This window comes from Syngnathus floridae, chromosome 6 (genome assembly GCF_059516105.1).
Source record: "Syngnathus floridae isolate MCC-2025c chromosome 6, RoL_Sflo_1.0, whole genome shotgun sequence".
Taxonomy (NCBI): Eukaryota; Metazoa; Chordata; class Actinopteri; order Syngnathiformes; family Syngnathidae; genus Syngnathus; species Syngnathus floridae.
Window position 1 is genome coordinate 5,196,935 of NC_142418.1, and position 19,085 is coordinate 5,216,019.

The window sequence follows — 19,085 nt, forward strand, 5'->3', positions numbered from 1 at the left end:
ACACACACACACATCCTGCCCTGGACCACACCAACATCCTGACACCTCACGCTCGCTCGCACGCACTCACACACGGTGAATGCAACGTAGGTCTGAAGGTGCCACTGTGCTGACATCAAAATCTGACACAACATATTATATCATTTAAAGAGTCCAAATAATTGAATTGGGAAAGAGACAAAGTCAGGCAAGTGTAACTCGGAGGTGCCGCTTCCAAAAGACCACACAGACCAGTTTTGTCTATGTTGATAAAATAATTTAATATAAAAAAGATGACTGATGATCAATACTTTTAATTACAAAAAAAGAAAAAGTAAAAAAAAGACAAACTTTCAAATGAGCCGTTTCTCGTCCAGCGTTTGTCACTTCCTGCTGAGATGGCCGAGGCCAAACACGTTCCAGAGTCTTTGTTTCCCAGCAGTTAACAAAATAAAAGTCTGCTTCGTTTTGAACAACACAAAAAGATGGCGGCGAACGTCCTTCGGGCGACACTCCCATGAAACCACCCCCCCCTCACAGGGAAAAGAGAGGAAGTGAGACAAAGCAAACGTCACTCAGCAGACATACTTACGTATACCAGGAGGAGGCGCAGCTTTTTGCTCTCAATTTCTGACCCAAAGTGTCACCGCACTCGGACGTCAATCGACGTCCGCCCGCAATCAGACGGCGTCCGTCTGAGCGGTGGCGACCGGCTCGGCAAAAGTCACGCCGGCCTCTTCGCCGCGAGACAGCACGCGGGCCGTGCGCTCCGCTGCACCTGCGCCGCCGACGCATGCCTCCCACTGCAGCAGCTGCGGTGTGAAGGCCGCGGGAAGGAGGGAAAGTAGGAAGTGCAAAGACATGAGAAAGAGAGAGGGAGGGAGGGAGGGAGGGATAGGTTAGTAGTAAGGGAAACAGGACAGAGGGAAGACACAGGAGTGTGAAGTTCACAGGTGAAACCGAGTCACCCGATACGGTTAGGGGGCAGCCTAGCGAGCGAGATTTACATGTTTCCAGAGGTGAGCGCAGAGGGGAAGATTCTGGAGCGCTTGCTGGACCACACAACGAGCCTGCAAACAGCAAAGCACAGGCGAGGAAGGCCACAAAGTGGAGATGAGGAGAGACAAACGCCGCCAAGGTGGCTCATGGTTAGCACCATCGTCACACGTTGAGGCAAGGCGGAGACTCGATTCTTTTCCATCGCTACCGAGACAAACGTTCCGGGCGAGAGAATGTCGGATAGCATTAGCAATGTTAGCATCACAGACTCGCGTGCGCCTCACCTTTGCCGGCTGATTTAGTTCCGCCTCCACAGCAATGGCTCTGCGGAGAAACACACGGCATCAGTCAGGCGGGTTCGGGGCGGGCGCGCGCGCGTCGAAGCTGTCCTTACATGTTCCAAGCGGGCAAACACTTGGGGGCGCTGTGGGTAAGCATTCTGGCCTGGAAGCGGACGTGCTCCATATTTCCCTCCGAACACTCATGCCATATCAACCTGCGCGCACACAGAGAGGCACAGTATGTGTGCGCGCCAGCACGAGGCGAGTTGGCAAGGCGGCTGTACCTGAGCGAAAGGCCAACGTTGGTGGGCATCATGTAATGGAGTCTTTCCAGGAGTGCCGCATGCTGGGACTCGTCCACGCAGCTGAGGTAGAGCGCCACCACCTGAGGACAAACGGCGACACACGCCCGTGACGGAGGCTGCCGTCGGGCGTTGGTCGTATCGGAGACTTTCTTGCCTCATTGTGGAAGCGGTAGGAAGTCCAGAAGTGGGTGGGGTCAAAGGGCACCTCTAGGCGGGCGGGCACAGTGCCCAGGCAGCGGAGGATCAAGTCGGGCAAACGCTGGGCAGCGTGAGCGCTGCAGAACTGAAGGTAGCTGCGGACACAAGCGAGCGGCGCTCATCCATTTTTGTGCCCGCTGTGCCTTGCCACGCGCTCGCCGTCATTCGTCGGACGGCACTCACTCAGTCCACAGGCGGTGCAGCTGGTGGCGCGGGGCTGCGGCGGCCGAGCCCAGCGCCCTCTCGAAGGCGTCCAGCGCGTCCCCCGCAGAGCCGTGCAGCCAATGCCAGCGACTGCAAGCACCCACACGCAAACAGCTTCGAGCGGAACCGCAGAAGGGGGCAAGAGCAACTCCGGTTCTTGACAGGAGTTGTCGTTCCTCCTCCTGCTCCCTCGAAGCGGAATTGCGCCCGCACGCTAATGTCTGCGCTAAACACGTGACTGTCGTGTGGACAGTACCAGTGAAGCAGGTGCAGGAAAGAGCGCTGTCGGAGGAGTCCGTCTTGCAGATCCTTCCTGACGACGGCCGACGCCCGCACGTCATCTGTGGGAAGGCCCAGGATGCTCCTGCGGACAAAGGCTGGCCGTTAGGATCCACAAACCCGTCGACATACGCGTGAGCGAGGGAGCGAGCCGACGCACCGCAGGAGGTCGATGGGCGTCACTTGAGCGCATGGCTCCTCGCACAGAGACAGGACGAATTCTCGGAAGAGTGGTGCCACAGTGCTCTGCTCGCTCTGTCAAATAACAGGTCACTTCCTGTTTAACCAGAAACAGACCAACCGAACGTCCCGGCCCGGCCCGGCCCGGCCCAGCCCTCCTTGCACGAGTTGGTTGTGCCCACCTGAGCCATGAGGAAGCAGCAGCAGTGGTAGAAAACCTCGGCGTTGCCAGGACACCCGACCAGCGCGCGGCGCCACGAGTCGGCGGCGCGCGCGGCATTCCCCGAGTGCAAGTGGAGCTCGCACAGGGCGTCGTGCAGGGCGCATGACTCGGGACACGCCTCCAAGAGCGCCTCGCACAGCGACACGCCCTCCTCCGACCTACACACAAGCACCCCGTGAGCTCGCTCACGTGTGGCGCGAGCTTCAACGTGACCTCTGACCAGCTCACCTGCCCAACAGCCTGTGCAGGAGCAGCAAGTTGGTGTGCAGCGGCAGGCACGCCAACGTCCTCTCGCTTGGCGACAGAGATTGGTCGCTACACTGACGGATGCCGTCTGGCAATGCGCAAAGCAACACGCGTTAGCGGGCCGCTCGTGTCACGAGGTTTGCGGTTTCTACCTGTAAAAAGGCCGACGAGCTGCTCATGCGGCGTGGTGACATCGGCGGCTGAGCGCCACGGTAGCAGGAAGCCTGCGGCGCTGACCAGCCGGGACGGGCCCGATTCGGACGGGTCATACAGAGCGGCCGGAAGCCGGCCAAACTCCTTGAGGTGGATGTACGCCAACCAGGCCAGCGCACGGTGTGGCGCCACCAGGCTCCCGGCCACGCCCACCGGCGAGTGAGTGAGCGCAAAGGCGTCCTGTAAGTAGCCCGTACGCTTGGCGTCACACGATCGTGGCAACATCAAACAAGAAACCAAAGTACCTGGAAGATGGCGAGGGCGGCTTCCGAGCGGCCCGTGAAGACGTTCAAATGGACGCGGTAGAGCAGCGCCTCCAGCAGCTGGAAGGAGCGCTCCTCGGACACGCCCCCGCACGCCTCGCCCAGCAGGAAGTTGAGCAGACGCTCGCACACAGCGTCCTTCGCCTCAAACGTGCTTGCCAAGCTCAGGTACTAGACAAATCGGACGCGGGTCACAAGCGGGGGTGGGGTTTGGGGGGGGGGGGGGGGGGGGGGGGGTCTTAAGTTGTCACTCACGTTCCACCAGACACGGCGGTGCGGCGCGTGCTCCACGGCCATCTGGCACATCTCCTCCACTTCGTCGCGCCGTCCGCGGCGAGAGAAAAGCGTGAGGTAATGCGTCCACACTTCGGGGTCATCACAGTTATTCTCCAGTGCGCGAGAAAGTGTGTTCAGGGCCGCCTCCAAGCACTCGGTAGGCGGCCTGCGGAAAGACGCCGTTCAACGAGTGGGTGGGGGGTTGGCCGGCATGCAGGCGAGCGCGTGACCGGCGTCGTACGTGTCGCCTTGGTGGAGGTATCGGAAAGCCAGCTTGATCCACAGCTGCGTGTCTCCGGGGTTCTCCAACACGCTGCTCTCCAGCTTGCAGATGTCGTCCGTGTCGCTGACAAAGTAACGCTTGTCCTCAGACGTCACGCGCGCGTCCAGCCAGCACATGCCAACGTCTGCAAATGCACAGTGTCCGTGTGAGGTCAGATGCATGGAGAGACACGCACGCACGAGGACCGACCCGAGTTTGGGGACGTCTGCTCTCCTCCGGCGGCATCTTCCTCGCAGTCACGTTCCTCGCGGCGCTGACTCTGCGCCGCCGCAGGCCTCCATTTCCTTTTGCCCTTCCAGGTGGTGAAGGGCGGGACTGCGCACAAAATAAGCGTCAAGCTCTGCCTCCCGAGCGGCGACTGTGAGCGGCGCTCACCGTGACGACAGCTCTCGTTGACTTTGCTGACCAGGAAGACGGCCTTCTGGTCCACCGCCATGCCGTCTTTGTGCGGGCCAAACAGCTTGCTCAGGTACTTTCCTACAACACGTCACAACTCGGCTCATGTTTTCTTGTCTTGCGGAGCTCTGAGAGTCACGTTTGGGCCGACGCCCACCTGTGGCGGCGCCGACTTGGCTGTCGGAGCTGTTGTCCGAGCACCCAATCAGAGACAAGTTGTAGGAGAGCACGTCCTGGAAGAGCAGGCTTCCTGTCAGCATGCAGCTCCTCACGTGTTGCCTGCGGGAGGACAGGAGGAAGCCGTCACGGCCGTGTCGCGGCGGCCGAGCCGTTGTCGTAGCGGCCGAGCCGTTGTCGTAGCGGCCGAGCCGTCGTCGTGGCAGCCGAGTCGTCGTCGCCCCTCACCAAGAGCAGTCATCATCGTTGCAAGTTCCCGTCAGGTCGAAGCGGCAGAAGCGGCGTTTGGGCTGGATGGCGTTGCTGTAGGTGGCCGAGCTCAGGGACAACTTCTCCTTGGTTCTGTAGTACGGACTGAACCTGAATACACGACAGACGACCGGACCGCACTTTCAGGCTGAGAGCTTCCCGCAAAAAGTCCCCGGTGTCCATTGAGCATTTCCAAGCTCACCTGTAAGACTTGAAGACCAGCAGAGGACTTCGGTATGGGCCAAAAGGAAGCGGCCGGGTGGGCCATGCCGCACCTTTACTTGTCTCTGTGCACACCGGCAGCGCCTGAGCACAAACCAAAATCTATAAAAGCGAAGATGTACGGCAAGTGGCGGGGGGCGAGCGTACCTTGGCACTTTTGGACACCTCTTCCTCCTCCACGTGGTGCAACTCCCCAAGGGCAACCAGCTCATCCACGAGCAGCTCTGCCAACCCGGGCTGTCCACACTGGCGGCTCCGGAGCACTTCCAAGTCCAGACCGGCGGCGGCGCACGCCTCGGTGGCCGCCTCCGGCACATTCTTGGCGGGCTTGGCGGAGGCGAGGCCTTTGGCAACTGGAGTGGAAGTTGTCTGCTCCAGGTTGGGTTTGGTGGAGTTGGAGCATTGGAAAGAGCGGCGGCGAGGGCGAGGGGAGGCCGTGCTGGGCGGCGCCGCATCCTCTAGGTCCCGCGCCTTGGGCTCCTCCGCCTCGGGATCCGGACCGTCGTCGCTGTCCAGGACCAGTATGTCCTGGGTGAGGTCGTGCAGGGAGGGCTGAGGCGGGCCAGGGGAGCCCGGGAGACAAGCCTTGGAGTCGGGAAGCGCAGCGGGTTTGGGCCGCCGTTCGCTCTGCGCTTCGGACAGCGCTGCTTTGTTGCGCAAGGCCTGGGCCTCTTTCAGCTTCTGGATCCTCAGCGCGTATTTAGACTCCAGTCGCTGCAGACACTGCTTCTGAGCCATCAGCGCCGCAAAGTGATTGGCGGCGTCCACCCGCTGAAGCTTCCTGGCCTGAGGCAGCAAGACACACACACACACACACACACACACACAAAAAACACTTGCTAGCTGTTAGGGTTTTCCAGGTTATCTTTATCATAGGATTATGTTGGAATGCAACAGGTAATAAATACCTTACCTTGTCCTCCTTATCACAAGGTCGTAAAACATCCCCTGAGATGTTTAGACTAGAGGACAAGGGCTTTCTATTCAGCCCACTCATACCCCCACTCTTTCTCTTAATAAATATGTCCTTGCAGTTGGGAGAGTTTCAGACTTCACTCCTTCAACGTGTGAGCTCTCCACCTGCAGGTGTCTAAAAGGACTTACTTGTCTCCCGTGTGGTTCTTGCAAAATAAGTTGGAGTGAGCAAATCTCTAACACTAGCCCTCTGCTTTACAATATTAGGCAGGACTGGGCCCGGGCAGGACTCACCAGCGGCTTGGGGAAGGCTCCGCCTTTGCGTTTGGGTTCTCCTCCGGCAGCTCGCTGAGTCCAGAGCAGCTCCTGCTCCAAGCGGGCGGCCAGCGATTTTTTGATGGACACGCGGTGCTCCACATGCTGCACCTGAACATGCATGTCAGAGGTGAGAGGTGGGTGCGGCATCGCCAGACAGCCGGCCGGCTGGCACCAGATCATGAGCTCACCTGCTCCTGGATCTTCTTGAGCAGAATTTTGTTGGCTATCACGACCTTCTCAGAGGCCTGCATCTGCTCCCGGAGCCTGGCCACCTTGGACTCGGCCGCCTTGAGGGACTCAGACTTCTTGAGCTGCTGCTGCAGGAGGTTCTTGAGCAGCGCCTCGTCTCGCATCAGCAACTCCCTGCGCCGAGGGAGTCGGGTCCTCGGGTTAGGCCGGCGCATTTGTCTTGCCGCGGCGGCGTTAGGGTCATCTCCCCCCTCACCTTTGCTTCAGCAGCTTCTGCTCGGCTTCGCTTACTAGCGCCGCAGCGGGATCAATGACATTCTCCTGCCGGGCATCGTTAGCGGACGCCTTCTGCTTCTCCCTGCTGTCGGCCAAACACAAAAAGATGCGAAAAGAGTGACGCCCAATCACTTTGGGCTCTACATAAAAATTAGATGTATTTGGATTCCAAACATCTGCTGGTGACCACCGTAGCTTTGGCAAGAAGATACCTGGCCAGCTCCTCCCTGAGCAAGCGGTACTCGGCCTTCTTGGCCTCCGGCAAGGCTTCGGGCGTCCGCAGCGGATTGTTCTCCTTCTCCGAGGTGGCCGCCGCTCCCTTGGACTTGTTGGCGTTGACCTCGGCTGTCCTTCGGGCTTCTTTGATCATAAACTCCAGGCCGCCGAATATGCCTTGCGGCTGCGCCGAGTCCAGGTCCGAGTCGCTGTCGTCCGACCCGTTCAGCGACACCACCACGGACTTGTGGCGTGGCAGCTGCACACACGCACGACACGACGTGACCATCATCGTCTTCGTCACCATTATCTTCGTCGTCCTCTTACCACCAGGGTGGCTCTGGAAGCTCCTCCTCGGGCAAACTTGTTTCCACGGGGTGCCGTCATGGTATTGAGGCTGACGGCGCTCAGGTTTCCTCTGCCAGGTTGCTCCATGGGGGGCGCCGCGCTCGGGGAGGGGGGACTGCTCCACAACGGCTCCTGCTGACAGGTGAGCGCCGCCGTGTCATTGATGTCGTGAGCGGTGGAAAGAAAGAAGGAAAGCAACCAGACCTCTGCGGTCACCACCCGCTTGTTGGCCATGGACATGAGACACGTCTCCCTGAGCAGCATCTCCTCCTCTTCTTCCTCATCAGCCAACGGCAGGTTGGGCGGGAGCGCCTGGTCGCCGGGCGGAAGAAGGAATTGCGGCGGCGTGGGAGCGGCGCAGAAAGGCTGCGACCAGACAAAGGAAGGTCAAAGGCGGGTCACCCGACGTCCGAGAGGACCGAGCATACGTACCGTCCCGTAAAGCTGTGTCGCGGTCAAAGAGGCAGAGCCTTGGGCGGCCAAAGGAAGACGTGCTGACCAACACACACAAGGAGGCAAAATCAATCCAAGCACTTCGGGAGGCAAACAAGACGTCTCGCGATGCTTTTGGATTGCCGCAATGACCTACCCGGGGAACCGGGCTCGCTGTCCGTCTCCATGGCAACCTCGTCGTAGTTATCGTACTGGTAGAGGTTTCCCGTGCTGTCTTGGCCCGCCCTGGCGGTGGACTTCCTCCCTTCGCCGTCTCTGGCCTGCAGGGCGGAGGCAGGCGTGCTTGAAAGAGGCGGAGGCGGAGTCGGGCGAGCGGCCGTACCTTGGTGCAGCTGTGCGTCTTCCCGCCCACCAGCTTCATAAAGCGCTTGTACTGCTCGTCCTGGTTGGACAGGTCACGGATGCGGCGGATTTCCTCTTCCCGTTTGTGGCGCTCGTCTTCCTCCCGCTGCCGCTGAAGCTCTCGCGAACGCAGCTGTCGCTTTCTCAACGCCTGTCTGCCGGCCGAGGCTGCGGAGGACAAACGGGTCGGCTCTCGCGTCGCCGTAAGTGATGGGCCGGGCTCGCTCGGTCTTCTCACCTGATCCGCTGCTCTTCTTGGGCCTGCTTCGGTCAACGGGGGTTCTGGCGGTGGGCTTGGCAGCGGCTTTGGGCCGCTCTCGGCTCCCCGGCTTGACCTTGTCTCGCTCCCGGTCCTGAGGCTGGGACCTGGGCCCGGTCCTGCCGTCGGGCTTAGTGGTTTCTCGGCTCCTCTTCATCACCTGCCGCTCCTTCTGCTGCCACTTCCTGCTGGCCGATTGCAGGGCCAGCAGACGCAGCTGCAGCTCCGACAGGTCCTCCTCCTCCACCTGACTGCCCAACTGCAGGTACAAACGTCACAACACTTGTTGGGTACCTCTTCTTAATTTTTCCCACCATTTGACGTTGACCAAAGTAGCCACATAGTGTTACTTTTTTTTTTTCAAACTGTGCAGATGAAAATCCACTTCCGTGTTTTTTTCAACCGGTACTTCCAATTGCTAGCTTACCTCATCGAGACAGATGAAGACGTCCTCGCTGGAGACCGACGACTCCCTGCCGGGGGTTTTCTCGTCATCCTTGGCCTCCTCATGCTGACACGTAGGCGCCTCGTCCACTTCCACCGCCTCCTTGGCCTCGCCGTCCGATCGCGCCGCTGCGCCAACGAGAACAACAAGGCTTCAAGTGGGGCCGTCGAAACGGCTTGGGGCACTTCCTCACCGTCTTTCTCTTCTTGCTGCGGTTGCGCCTCCTCGACGCTTGTATCCAGACTGGCAGGCGTGAAGAGTTTCAGGCGCAGAGGTTTGATATTGAACGCTTGGAAACTTTTCTTGCTCTCCACTGGAACCTGCACAGACACTTGGGGAAGCACGAGGGCCTCCACGGGACAGCCCTCCGTCCGCTGGCTTGCTACGGCCTCTGCCATTTGACCCATGGCCTCCGTCCCCTGGACCACCTCGGCTTCCAGCGCCATGCTCTCCTCCTTGCGGATGCACTCCAGCTCCAGTTGGATCTGCTTGTACTTGGAAAGCAGGTCCTCGAAGGACTCGGCGCCATCGCACTTGACCTGACTAGGGGGCGCTCTTCTCGCCAGGTTTCTTCCAAACAGCTTTTCTGAGGTCAAGGGTCAAGGAGGCGCTTATTTTCAAGTCAAAAGTTTGAATCCAAACAAGCTCAAACTCGATGATAACCGTTAAAACAAATCCAAAATACTGACAACATGCCGTACTGACAAAAAGTATTGCATAGACAGGTTGCTCTTATGGATTGCTCCATGTAGAAAGAGCAAGAAATGGCTGAAAGTGAACATGAGTGAGTCTAGCGGGACTTTCGAGGCGTCTTATCGGCAACAGGTCTAAAAATGTGTGAGCAACGGCAGATATGGTTTGTCCTCGGTGTGTTTGCTGGTGTCACCAAAGTAACGGAGCGAAAGAAGCTTGTTTGCCATGAAGGATACGTTTCCTGCCCGGAGACTCCTTGCGGCTGTTGATGTTCTCCGCTGGCCCATAACGAGCCATGGGGGGCCTGTGGCCGGCCCAGCCTTCTCGATTCCAAGGCCCTCGTCCGCCGTTGGGGACGCTTCGGTGTCGGAACCTCCACAGTGCGCCGTGGCTCCGTTCCCAGAAGCTGGGCCGCGGCACGGGCCCGCCGCAAAGAGGATTGAGCCCCGGCGGCGGCGGCCCCGGAGATAGCGAGTGCGGAAGCGGGGGAGCAGCGTGAGGTCGGTCGGGCCCACTCGGCCCGCACTGCTGCCGGTGGTTCGAGGCTCCGTGGACGTTGTAGGGCACCATGTGGCGAAGATCTGGCGGCGGGTGGCTCATGTAGGGCGGCCTCGGGCCTCGCGGAGGAACCGCCGCGGCGCCGCCGGGCCTGTTGCTGATCCCATCCCCCCGCCGGGCGGTGGAGCGCTCCTCACTGTCGTCGTCGCAGATTTCTCCGTCTTCCAGCTCGACGTCGAGCGTCGGCACCTGACCCGCCGACTCTAAATTCATGTCAACACGCACAGGGAAAGTGACAAGCTGCCAATTGCCGTCTTGAACTCGTCTAGGGCATTGTGGCACTTGGCGTTTCTTGTCCTGCTGCGAGACAAGTCAAGTCTCGTTTGCTCAAGTCCCGTTGAATCTCGCGAGACCGGCGACTTCCTTCTTCTTTCAATTAACCGGCGGATTACGTCTCTTGAGTGCATACCGCCACCTACTGTACAGGAAGTATAAAAGGACTTGACAGGCCATGCTAGCTGAGGAAATGGGAGAAAGTGAAGAGACTCAGTTCCCGCCAACTCTCGCCGTCATGAAATAAAAACAGAATTACTCCTCCCTGGTTCTTGTCATATTCTTTAGTGATGTATCCAAGTCCCTCAAATATTCAGTAAGGTGCAGTGAGGTTCATTCATTACTGGTGAGGCCCATACTCCTCTGGAGTCAGATATCAAAACATGAACACTGTGTCAAACCTATATTTCGATTTTAAAACATGTGTTTTAAAGTTTGCAATCGTGCTTCAATTTCACACTGTTCAATTTGGCACGACAACGGCTTGTATAGGAAACGAAACTCTGGACACTGTGCGAACAGTTTCAAATGAAAAACAAATATTACTGCTGCCAGTGGACAAACGTCCGGAAAAAAACACAACCTCACTTTCACAATGTAATTTATTTTTCTCAGTATATCAAAAAAGGTCGTATTTACATGAAAAAGATTAACGAGTGGCCAGCGTTATCCTGGTGGCATTCGCCACCATCTTGTGGTAGTCGGCCAGTTTGTCCGCAAGTCGCTCATAAAGCTGAAACGGCAGTTACACGTCAACAACAGGCGCTTACACGGGAACGCGCAGTGAGGCAACGGAAGACTCACGCCTTGGTTGCTCCTCGTGTCCTTGAGTGCCGCCATCAGCTGATCAATGGGTGTGTACGGCAGCCACACGCTCGGATTGCGCGCCGACAGCGGCGTCTGAGCAGTAAAAACATTTGGCGAGTGAGACAATTGTCTCAGTGTCCCAAAGTGTCCGTGCATGCAATCGTGGCAGTGGAAAATGGCGCCTGAGTGTGTGAGACCTTGATGCCAAAGTATTGGTGTCCGCGTCCCAGCAGAGCGTCAACGTACTCAATCACCAGTTCGGCTGCTTCGTCTAGCAGGTCAAAGTTCAAAAAGACACGCAGCAATGCTGCTGCATCCACCTCCTAGAGGGAACCCATGAGACGGACATGGACAAGAATAATGTGGAATCGCTGTTGATTGTGCGGACGACATGCAAACGTTGTGTGAGAGTTTGAGAGGCAGGCGCACTTTGTAGGACTTGACCAGCCAATCGGGTGGCGGCACGCCATGTGACAGGAGCTTGACCAGAACTTGGCGGTGGTGAAGGCCGTCGGATGACGGGAACTCCGAAAGTAACCAGAACAGGAGGCGCCATGCCTCGTCTACGGCACTAAAAAAAAAGAAAAAAAAGAACCACGGACATGTTGTGATGTCATCAGCGGTAATTCGCCGGGGGAAAGTCAAAGCGTCATCACCAAACCTGGACTCTTTGGTGTTGACCACGGACGAGAGCTGATTGGCGGCCAACCACAGCCAGGCCTCGTTTTGAGCCTCCTCGCCACCAAACTGAAGCTTGATGCACCTGACCATACAAAAGCCACGAGTTTTTACTGAGTAGACGTGTCGTATTCTTATTCTCAGCACAACGGGTCTCACCTGAAGGTCAGCGCGTCAAAGAGTGGCACTAGCGGCAGCTTGAAGACGTCGCACAGCTGCCGGGCGCACATGAAGAGCCCAGCATCCAGCAGGAGGCGCACCAGTTCGTGCGGACTGGCGCCGCCTGAACACAGGGGGGCGCACGCGAGCGCAGCGCTTTAATAACTGCCGCCAGCACAATGAGGAGGAGGATGAAGGTGACGCGTACCTGCGACGGTGGACGCCTGCGGCTGATGTTGCGCTAGTGCCAGTCGACAGGTGGCAATCATGAATTCTTTCTCCAGGTCGCGCAGCTCCAATATCTCTACTTGACGCTTAACTGATACATGAGAAATGACATCACGGGACAAAAGTTGGCTACTTGATGACATCATCACTTTCACTCGAATCAGTATTTTGCTCGCAATCTTTTCCATTATTCCAAATGCGCATTTTTTCTGCTTTAACACTTGCAAATTCACCAAGATGTTTATCATTTAATTATTTTTTAAAAAACCTCTCCCCTTCTTTAGTAAAAACTTCCCACATTATTTCCCCTTCTTCGCATAATGCCAAAAGATCCTACAAGACGGCAGCAAAACCAGAGTTAATGATGAAAATCTGACCTGGGGGGCTCACAACGTCACCGTCTGAGTTTCGTTTGGGTGATGCTCCCGGACGCTCAGACTGCAAGGAAAAAACAAAAAAAAAACCCAAATCAGCCACGCACACAAATGAGTGTGCCACGTATGTGCGTGCGTACCTCCGGGATGGGCAGAACCATCCACGCATACTCAGGCCGGATTAGGCGCAGACAATTGATGGCGGCCAGGAAGCAGTTCACCTGTTTCTTCAGCCCACGCACCGAACACACCTCGCGACCCAAACGCATGGCCAGCTCCAGCATCACCGTGCCCGCTACACGCACACACGGACAAAATGTGACTTAGCGGGCGTGTGTGAACATTTCACACCGCTTTGCACCTTTACCTTTCCTGTAGTTGTGTCTGTTGATGTGAAAGGCGTAGAGGAGTTCGTAGTAGTTGTGCGTGAGAAGGTCGACGCCTCTCGCCCGCGATTCGATGATTCCGACCACCTGACGAGACAAACGGACGGCTGAGTGAGGAGAGGGTGGGGCTAATGACCGCGGAGCAATCGTCTGTACCTCATCGTGCAGGTTGACGTAGGAGAAGTGGACCAGGTCGTGCAGCTGAGCTCGCTCGCACAGAACCACCACCAGCTGACGGAGACAGTCCAGCTGCCTGCACACAAACACGCACACACGCTAACACACGTGCCCGCCTGGGTGCAACACACGCGTGGGTACTCACATGCTGGAGTCCGGGTTCTGGATCAAAGCCTCATAAGCTTCGTTGTTGTGTCCCAGGTCCAAATGATGCTTGAAGATTCTGGTCCACAAGGCCGCCTGTACACAAAAGCGGGTTGGCTTTTTGAGTACTAGTTGGACCTCAGGATGGCATCCGTTCTGGGGGTTTGCGTGGGATCACCTGACTGCTGACATCATAGACGGCCTCGGCTAACGCTAAGGTGGCTAACTGGATCACAAGTTCTGGTAGCCCAACATCCTCCAGCAGACGCAGCACCTGAAACGCACACAGCATTAGTTATTGCAACGTTAGTTTTAGCGTGAACATTTTTGTCGTGGGAGTGTCCGCTAGTATTAGTGCAAACCTTGTTATAGTAGCGCAAGGTGGGCGAGGAGGCGGCGGCCTGCTCGTCTTCGACACCCGACAATCTGATGAGAAAGTCTTCCTTCTCCACCTCAGAGGCGGCTTCCTGGAAGCACCGCAAGGCCTGTTGGGAAGCCGGCACACGGTCACGTGATGCGCCGAAGCCTTTGAGGAGCCGGCACGGGTGTGCGCGCTCACCTTGTGACCCTCGCCGTTGGCAAGGTAGCATTGAGCTAACATGAATCGAGAGGAGCCAACGTTCACTTGACACCAGGAACCAATCAGACGCACGTAGTCCTGCGCACACAATAGAAAGCTGAGGGCTTCCCGCCTCTTTCGCGATAAAGTAAAGCTGGGGGCTCACGTCACGTCTTTGAATGGCTACGTCGGCCAGTCCTCAAAACATTCGAGGCCAGCCCCGATTCACAAGCAACATTATAGCTAATGCGTACTGACCTGCAGCTGAGTGTACTGACAGTTGGCCATCAGGCATTCTGGGAAGTGGAAGGTGGAATTGCTGGGCCAGCTACGACGCGGCGCTTCAGTCAGGGCAAAAACAACACAATGCATCCGACGCGCCAACGTGCTTCAACACCCACCCCCACCATCGTCACGGTAACGGCGACAAGGATACAGCAGCTGAGCGAGCGCCTGTAGGACGATGGCCATCGAGTCGTTCCAGGTGACGGCGACGCCGTCTGCCATCCGGGAGAAAAGGTGTCGGATGGCCAGCTTGCGGCCGCAACTCTGGTAGAACATCTCCACCGCCGACTGGTGACAGGCCGCTGCGGACACGCACCCACACCTCAACTTCACAGCCACGGTCAGCTTGAACGCCAGCGCACTAGCTCGCGGCTCTCTCGCACATTCAAACACAGGACACAATTTCCCGCACAATTTCTCAAACACACGGGCACAACAAAAGACACACGTCGAGGGAAATCAGCATCCATCCAAGACGTTGGACAAAAAGATTTCATACTGGGAAAGACACAGACAGAGCACTTGCGACGTGGGCAACCTGCAGCGCTGCCGGTGAGTGTGGGGGCGTCGCTGAGGTGTAAGGCGCTGAGGTGCTGCAGGTTGGCGTCTCTGGAGAAAGACGGGAAAGGGGGTGGCAAAGGTCACGAGTGGAAGCAGCGGGCAACTCACTGCACGCGCATACACACTCACACGGCGTCGTCGGCGACCTGCACGCCGACGCTTTGACTGAAGTGCTTGAGCACGAAATAGGAGGACAATAGTTGAGACGCCAGCGGGATCAATTCGTGTTGGATCCGGAGTAGCTGAGACGCTCCGCCCGGCAACACCTGCCGCACACGCGCGCACAAAATCTTTCACCAGCGTGTGCGCAACTTTGCGACCGTCGCAATGTATGCGGTTGGATTGAGGGTAGACACGTGTGTGCATGTGTACATACGTGTTCGCCGAGCCGCAGGCAGAGTTTGAGGAGGAGCAGCACGTCCCTGCAGAGGAGCGTCCGTGTGGCGCTCATGTGACTCAGCGCTTGACACATCAGCGACACGGCGGTGGTACTCGAGTATAACTGAGACGCGCTCACACGCACGCTCATGCTTTCGCCTAAAACACAGACACACACCAGCGTCAGCTAAAGTTCAAATGTTTAGCCAATACGTTCCTCGAGCACAAGACCATACCCGGTAAAAGTGGACCATCTCCAAAGTCCAAGTCCGTCTCTAGATCCACCTCTTTGAGAAGACCCAACACGGCCGCCGTCAGGTTGCAAACATCTTGGAGTTTGTTCTGGATGTCCTCGATCATGCTATGAGCGCACAATACGACCAAGTGACATCAACACATGGCAGTGCGTCTGCGAGCGTACGCGAGACATACTTGTCCTGCGCCAGCATTTTGTCCAGAACCAGCTTGGCACTCCTCTCCGGCGACTCGGCGTGTTGGAGCGCGCTCTCCATGTCGTGCGCCATCTCCGAGGACACGCCGTCCCTCAGCACACGCAAACACAACATCAGCGCAGCCTTGTCCGCCTCTGAACACACAAACACACTTGTCGAGACACCGACACGCATCCTGCAGGCGGGAGCTCGGCGTTTACCGTCGGCAAAAGGCACGTCGTCTTCAGTCAGGAATTGGTCGGCGGAGGACAGGTAGAGCTGGTCAACAGCGAAACAAGGCAGCAGGAAGGAAAGGAAACCCTAAAAGCAGCAACCCAGTCTTAACGAGGAACGCGTGCCCTGAAAAGGCGGCCGGCCGGCTGCGCCATCCCATACCTTCTTGAGCAGGCACGCCATGTGACTGTGAGGACTGACGCTGATGGCGAGTGGCGTGGCCAGAACGTCCTGGTACTGAAGACAGCACGCGTAAAACTTGGACCAAAATTCCACCTGAAGGTGGCGATATTCGTCTTGGGAGAACTCAAACTCCGTCACGCTGCTCTGGAGCTTGAACAGAACAACACAAACATTCAGACGGCGGCTGCCTGGCTGTAAGGAAACCTCACTTCAATCGGCACACGCTCGGGTAATCACCTTGTTCTCAACGGCCAGCGTGACTTCCTTCCTCAGTCCTTCCAACGAGGCGTCGGGGAGGATGTCAGCGCCTCGCCGAAAGATCTGATGGAGGCAACAGCTCGGGTCAAGATGGAGCGTCACCCAAACAAACATTTGTTCCGTTGCCAAGCGACAGCCGCTCACCTGCAGGGCTTTGACGATGGCCGCTGCCGTGAAGTGAAGCGGCGAGAAGATGACGTCCAAGTAGGTCTCCTGTCAATCATCACACGGGAGCTCAGGCGTCGTTGGGAATATATGGCGCCGGCTGACCGATCGACAGACGACTTACTCGGGGGTCCTGATCCATGCCGACGAGGACCTCCTCCTCCGGGCGAGGCTGAATGAAGACCTGATTCCACTGACCCGACACGTTCCTGAACGACGACAACGTGCTCGTTTTTTTTCTTTACAGACAGCGAGGGACTACAAACAAAGGAGGAAGATTTGCTTTTGACTGACTGTTCAAAGTTGATGCATTTGATGACGGCGTTGTCGTCGTCGTCCAGCCACAGGGCCCAAATGTCGGTGGAGGTCAGCACAAAGTCTACCAGCGTCTCCTGCAGCCAAACATTGCAGGCGTTGTTGGTGGAGCGTTGGAAGCCACCCGCTCCCCTTCGTAGGTGGAACTCACCTGAGTGCAGAAGAGCAAGGAGATGCGCTCCACGCTGTAGCGGTTGGTGTCGGCCGGCAGCAGCTGCAGTACCACAAACTGCTGTCTGTGGGGCACCGCCAGGTACACGGCTAGGCACAGGCCCGAAGCTGAGCAAGAGGTCAGGCGCAGGCGGTGGCCCGCGCCTGACCACCGCCCGCCACCCTTCCACGCCACCGGCATGTACTCCAACATGTCTGCCTCCAGCACACACGTCTGATCCTGAACAAATAAATGCAGCGCACGGCTGATTGGGCAACCGGCTCCTCTTGGCTGGCAGCCGCAAACGCACGGCATCAACTGGCTCACCCGAAGGGACCACATGCGCAGTTTATGGTCCTGGCACACGGCCAAGACCAGCGAGTCGTCGTCCAGCTCTCGCACCGCCAAGTTCGCCAGGTCATCGCTCTGCTCGCTGCGCATGGCGCTCGGGATCCACCCTGACAGACGCCGCATCACCCAACTTGTCTTCAGTTCCGATACAAAGCACTCGCCTGAGGCCACGCACACACGCAGGTATAAAGACATACACAAGGAAGAGACAAAGAAATCAACAGACAGACAAGGCCCACCTTGCCGCGCCTTCGCGGGCTGTGTGACAACCACGACGCCTCCTGCAGGTGAGGCCAAGGCGTAGTTGGCATCTCCGTGCTGCGTGAGCCACACGGCGCTCACCCCTGCGGCACCGCCGGCGGGGGTGAGCGCGGCGGGGATGGCGGCGCTGCGGCAGGAGTCGTCCAGGTTCAGCTTGATCACATCCGTCAGCACTGACTGCATGTGGAGCTCCGTCACCGCGTCCTGAACACCACGGACGCGCGTTTACAAGTCGGAACTGGGCGGGAGAGACATTCTTTTTACTTACGTTGCGATACAAGGGCTTTGGGTGCGGCAGCAGCATCCTATGGACGCTCTGATTGGTGGCAACCAGGAGGACCACGTTGTTGAGGGTCTCGACCACGGCCACGCCCCCTGGCACCACCTGGCAGTTGGCAAAGCGCAGCCGCACGGCGTTGTTTAACAGGTTGCCGTCCAATGAGTGCTCCACCAGCTGCACCGCGTCGCCCGACGTGCTCCTGGCCGGAAAACGGAAAGGTCAAAGGGGAAACGCCGCCAGCAATGTAAAAGAAGAATCTTCATGCTCTTGCCGGTAGTCATAATAAGAAGAAGGCGAGTGTCACTGACCATGAGATGAATCTGTTGCTGGTGATGGAGTGCACTTTGTTGCCGCCGTCGGCATAGTGGAAGGCTCCGGCTGCATCTGGAAATTTCACAGCTCCTGGGGGAGGTGCTGAAGCTGCACACACCACACAAACGAGAAAAAAAATTCTCACTTAACTCATCTGGCCATTTAAAGGTTACATTACAGCAAATCCAGAGGTTGGTTTGGCACAAACCATATGACACCACTCGACGCTCAAAACTTGGCCTTCAAATGCTTCTATGCATTGATTTCTTCCTTATTTTCTATGCTGCCTTCCTTCTCCCACTCACGGACAGTAAACAAAGTGGCGCCCCGGAAGGTCAAGTGACATTAACGCGAAGAGGTGTTCGACAACTGCTATGGAAACCCCTTTGAAATATGGTCTTTTTTTATTAGTGGCGGAAACGTTCTCCGCCATAAAACGTCAAAACAACATCTTGTGGAAACATGCTTTGAGACTCGTAGTAAAAAAATCTTAAATTAAGTGTATTTTTGTACTGTGGGGAATGGCCTTCCATAATACAGGAACGATTGACATTCATAGAAGGCGCGCGTAGGATGCTAAGGGAAGCTAGCTGTTGTTAGCATATCCGGTCAGTGTAAGGTTCGTGCCTAGCACTTTGCAAAGTGTTGGAAACTTCCAACAAGGCACAGTGCAGGCATGCGTTGATTTGACTTTACCAAACTTGATTTCGACTTCTCGGAACCGCTGGACAGCTTCCCGTTCAAATGCGCAGACCTCAATGAAGCTTCTGCCCAGTGTCGCCGCCATGTTGGCCTCGTGTGTGTGTTACGTCACTGCCGGAATTTGCGCGCGGCTTGCAGTTGGTGCTTTTAAAGAGACAGCGCCAACGCGTTCGTTTCTTGAGTTTTGTTTTTCGATCTTTAATTTATGAAAGGGGGTATGTAATACTGATTCAAAATAATCATTACATCCAATTTTGGTAAACCCCTCATATTACATTCCTATTTTGGCTATGCTTTTTAAACTGCAAAGTTCCCCTTTAACCAACCATGAACAACAATTTCAAAAAGAGAAAGCATATTTTATTTCAACTTTATTTTTATTTCTGGCTTCAGTTGAGCTCCAAAGTTTGCTAGGCCCTGTCATTGCCTTGGTTACCCACATGTGTAG

At 56.8% G+C, this 19,085-nt stretch overlaps 2 protein-coding genes across 8 annotated transcripts; both read right to left on the minus strand.

The window, feature by feature from the left end:
* Positions 1-277: 277 nt before the first annotated feature.
* On the minus strand, positions 278-10,328 carry zfc3h1 (zinc finger C3H1-type containing). 6 transcript variants are annotated; one of them, XM_088378849.1, is made up of 34 exons: positions 9,664-10,328; positions 8,928-9,320; positions 8,717-8,862; positions 8,269-8,548; positions 8,011-8,198; positions 7,825-7,948; positions 7,668-7,729; positions 7,440-7,601; positions 7,215-7,367; positions 6,884-7,146; positions 6,652-6,756; positions 6,395-6,569; positions 6,183-6,314; positions 5,121-5,759; positions 4,954-5,057; positions 4,731-4,862; positions 4,483-4,604; positions 4,305-4,406; positions 4,119-4,244; positions 3,888-4,053; positions 3,626-3,812; positions 3,353-3,541; positions 3,047-3,287; positions 2,877-2,982; positions 2,608-2,806; positions 2,406-2,500; positions 2,223-2,330; positions 1,946-2,056; positions 1,719-1,857; positions 1,544-1,644; positions 1,373-1,474; positions 1,263-1,302; positions 987-1,049; positions 278-791 (listed from the first exon to the last, which is right to left on the minus strand). In XM_088378849.1, exons 1-34 carry the CDS (start codon positions 10,196-10,198, stop codon positions 660-662), a joined length of 5,922 nt encoding a protein of 1,973 aa, XP_088234975.1. In that variant the 5' UTR covers positions 10,199-10,328; the 3' UTR covers positions 278-659. The 6 variants fall into 6 exon arrangements, with proteins under 6 accessions (XP_088234975.1, XP_088234974.1, XP_088234973.1 ...); XM_088378848.1 differs by having other exon boundaries at positions 7,215-7,370; XM_088378847.1 differs by having other exon boundaries at positions 4,954-5,075; positions 7,215-7,370.
* Positions 10,329-10,842: 514 nt separating this feature from the next.
* nup160 (nucleoporin 160) lies at positions 10,843-18,750 on the minus strand. Of its 2 annotated transcripts, none has more exons than XM_088378851.1 (34): positions 18,632-18,750; positions 17,932-18,043; positions 17,612-17,822; positions 17,322-17,547; positions 17,059-17,243; positions 16,732-16,971; positions 16,560-16,657; positions 16,390-16,474; positions 16,245-16,313; positions 16,080-16,163; positions 15,822-15,992; positions 15,647-15,746; positions 15,427-15,580; positions 15,231-15,355; positions 14,993-15,153; positions 14,746-14,882; positions 14,594-14,664; positions 14,207-14,357; positions 14,029-14,098; positions 13,771-13,869; positions 13,574-13,696; positions 13,390-13,485; positions 13,213-13,307; positions 13,047-13,143; positions 12,872-12,977; positions 12,645-12,799; positions 12,508-12,568; positions 12,111-12,221; positions 11,903-12,026; positions 11,727-11,828; positions 11,495-11,636; positions 11,263-11,388; positions 11,063-11,158; positions 10,843-10,991 (listed from the first exon to the last, which is right to left on the minus strand). In XM_088378851.1, the coding sequence occupies exons 1-34, from the start codon at positions 18,720-18,722 to the stop codon at positions 10,908-10,910; spliced, it is 4,158 nt and encodes a 1,385-aa protein (XP_088234977.1). In that variant the 5' UTR covers positions 18,723-18,750; the 3' UTR covers positions 10,843-10,907. The 2 variants fall into 2 exon arrangements, with proteins under 2 accessions (XP_088234977.1, XP_088234976.1); XM_088378850.1 differs by having other exon boundaries at positions 14,555-14,664.
* Between the last annotated feature and the right edge of the window lie 335 nt (positions 18,751-19,085).

Bases quoted from the DNA above. Each gene is read 5' to 3' on its own strand.
- zfc3h1 (XM_088378844.1), bottom strand. From the start codon at position 10,198: ATGAATTTAGAGTCGGCGGGTCAGGTGCCGACGCTCGACGTCGAGCTG. The intron at 4,407-4,482 runs GTGGGCGTCGGC...GACGTGTTGTAG, and splicing joins CCAAGTCGGCGCCGCCACAG to GAAAGTACCTGAGCAAGCTG. The intron at 1,858-1,945 runs GTGAGTGCCGTC...TTGTGTCCGCAG, and splicing joins CTGCACCGCCTGTGGACTGA to CTACCTTCAGTTCTGCAGCG.
- nup160 (XM_088378850.1), bottom strand. From the start codon at position 18,722: ATGGCGGCGACACTGGGCAGAAGCTTCATTGAGGTCTGCGCATTTGAA. The intron at 16,314-16,389 runs GTAAGTCGTCTG...GATGATTGACAG, and splicing joins GCATGGATCAGGACCCCCGA to GAGACCTACTTGGACGTCAT. The intron at 12,569-12,644 runs GTACGCACGCAC...TTTTCCTTGCAG, and splicing joins TGGTTCTGCCCATCCCGGAG to TCTGAGCGTCCGGGAGCATC.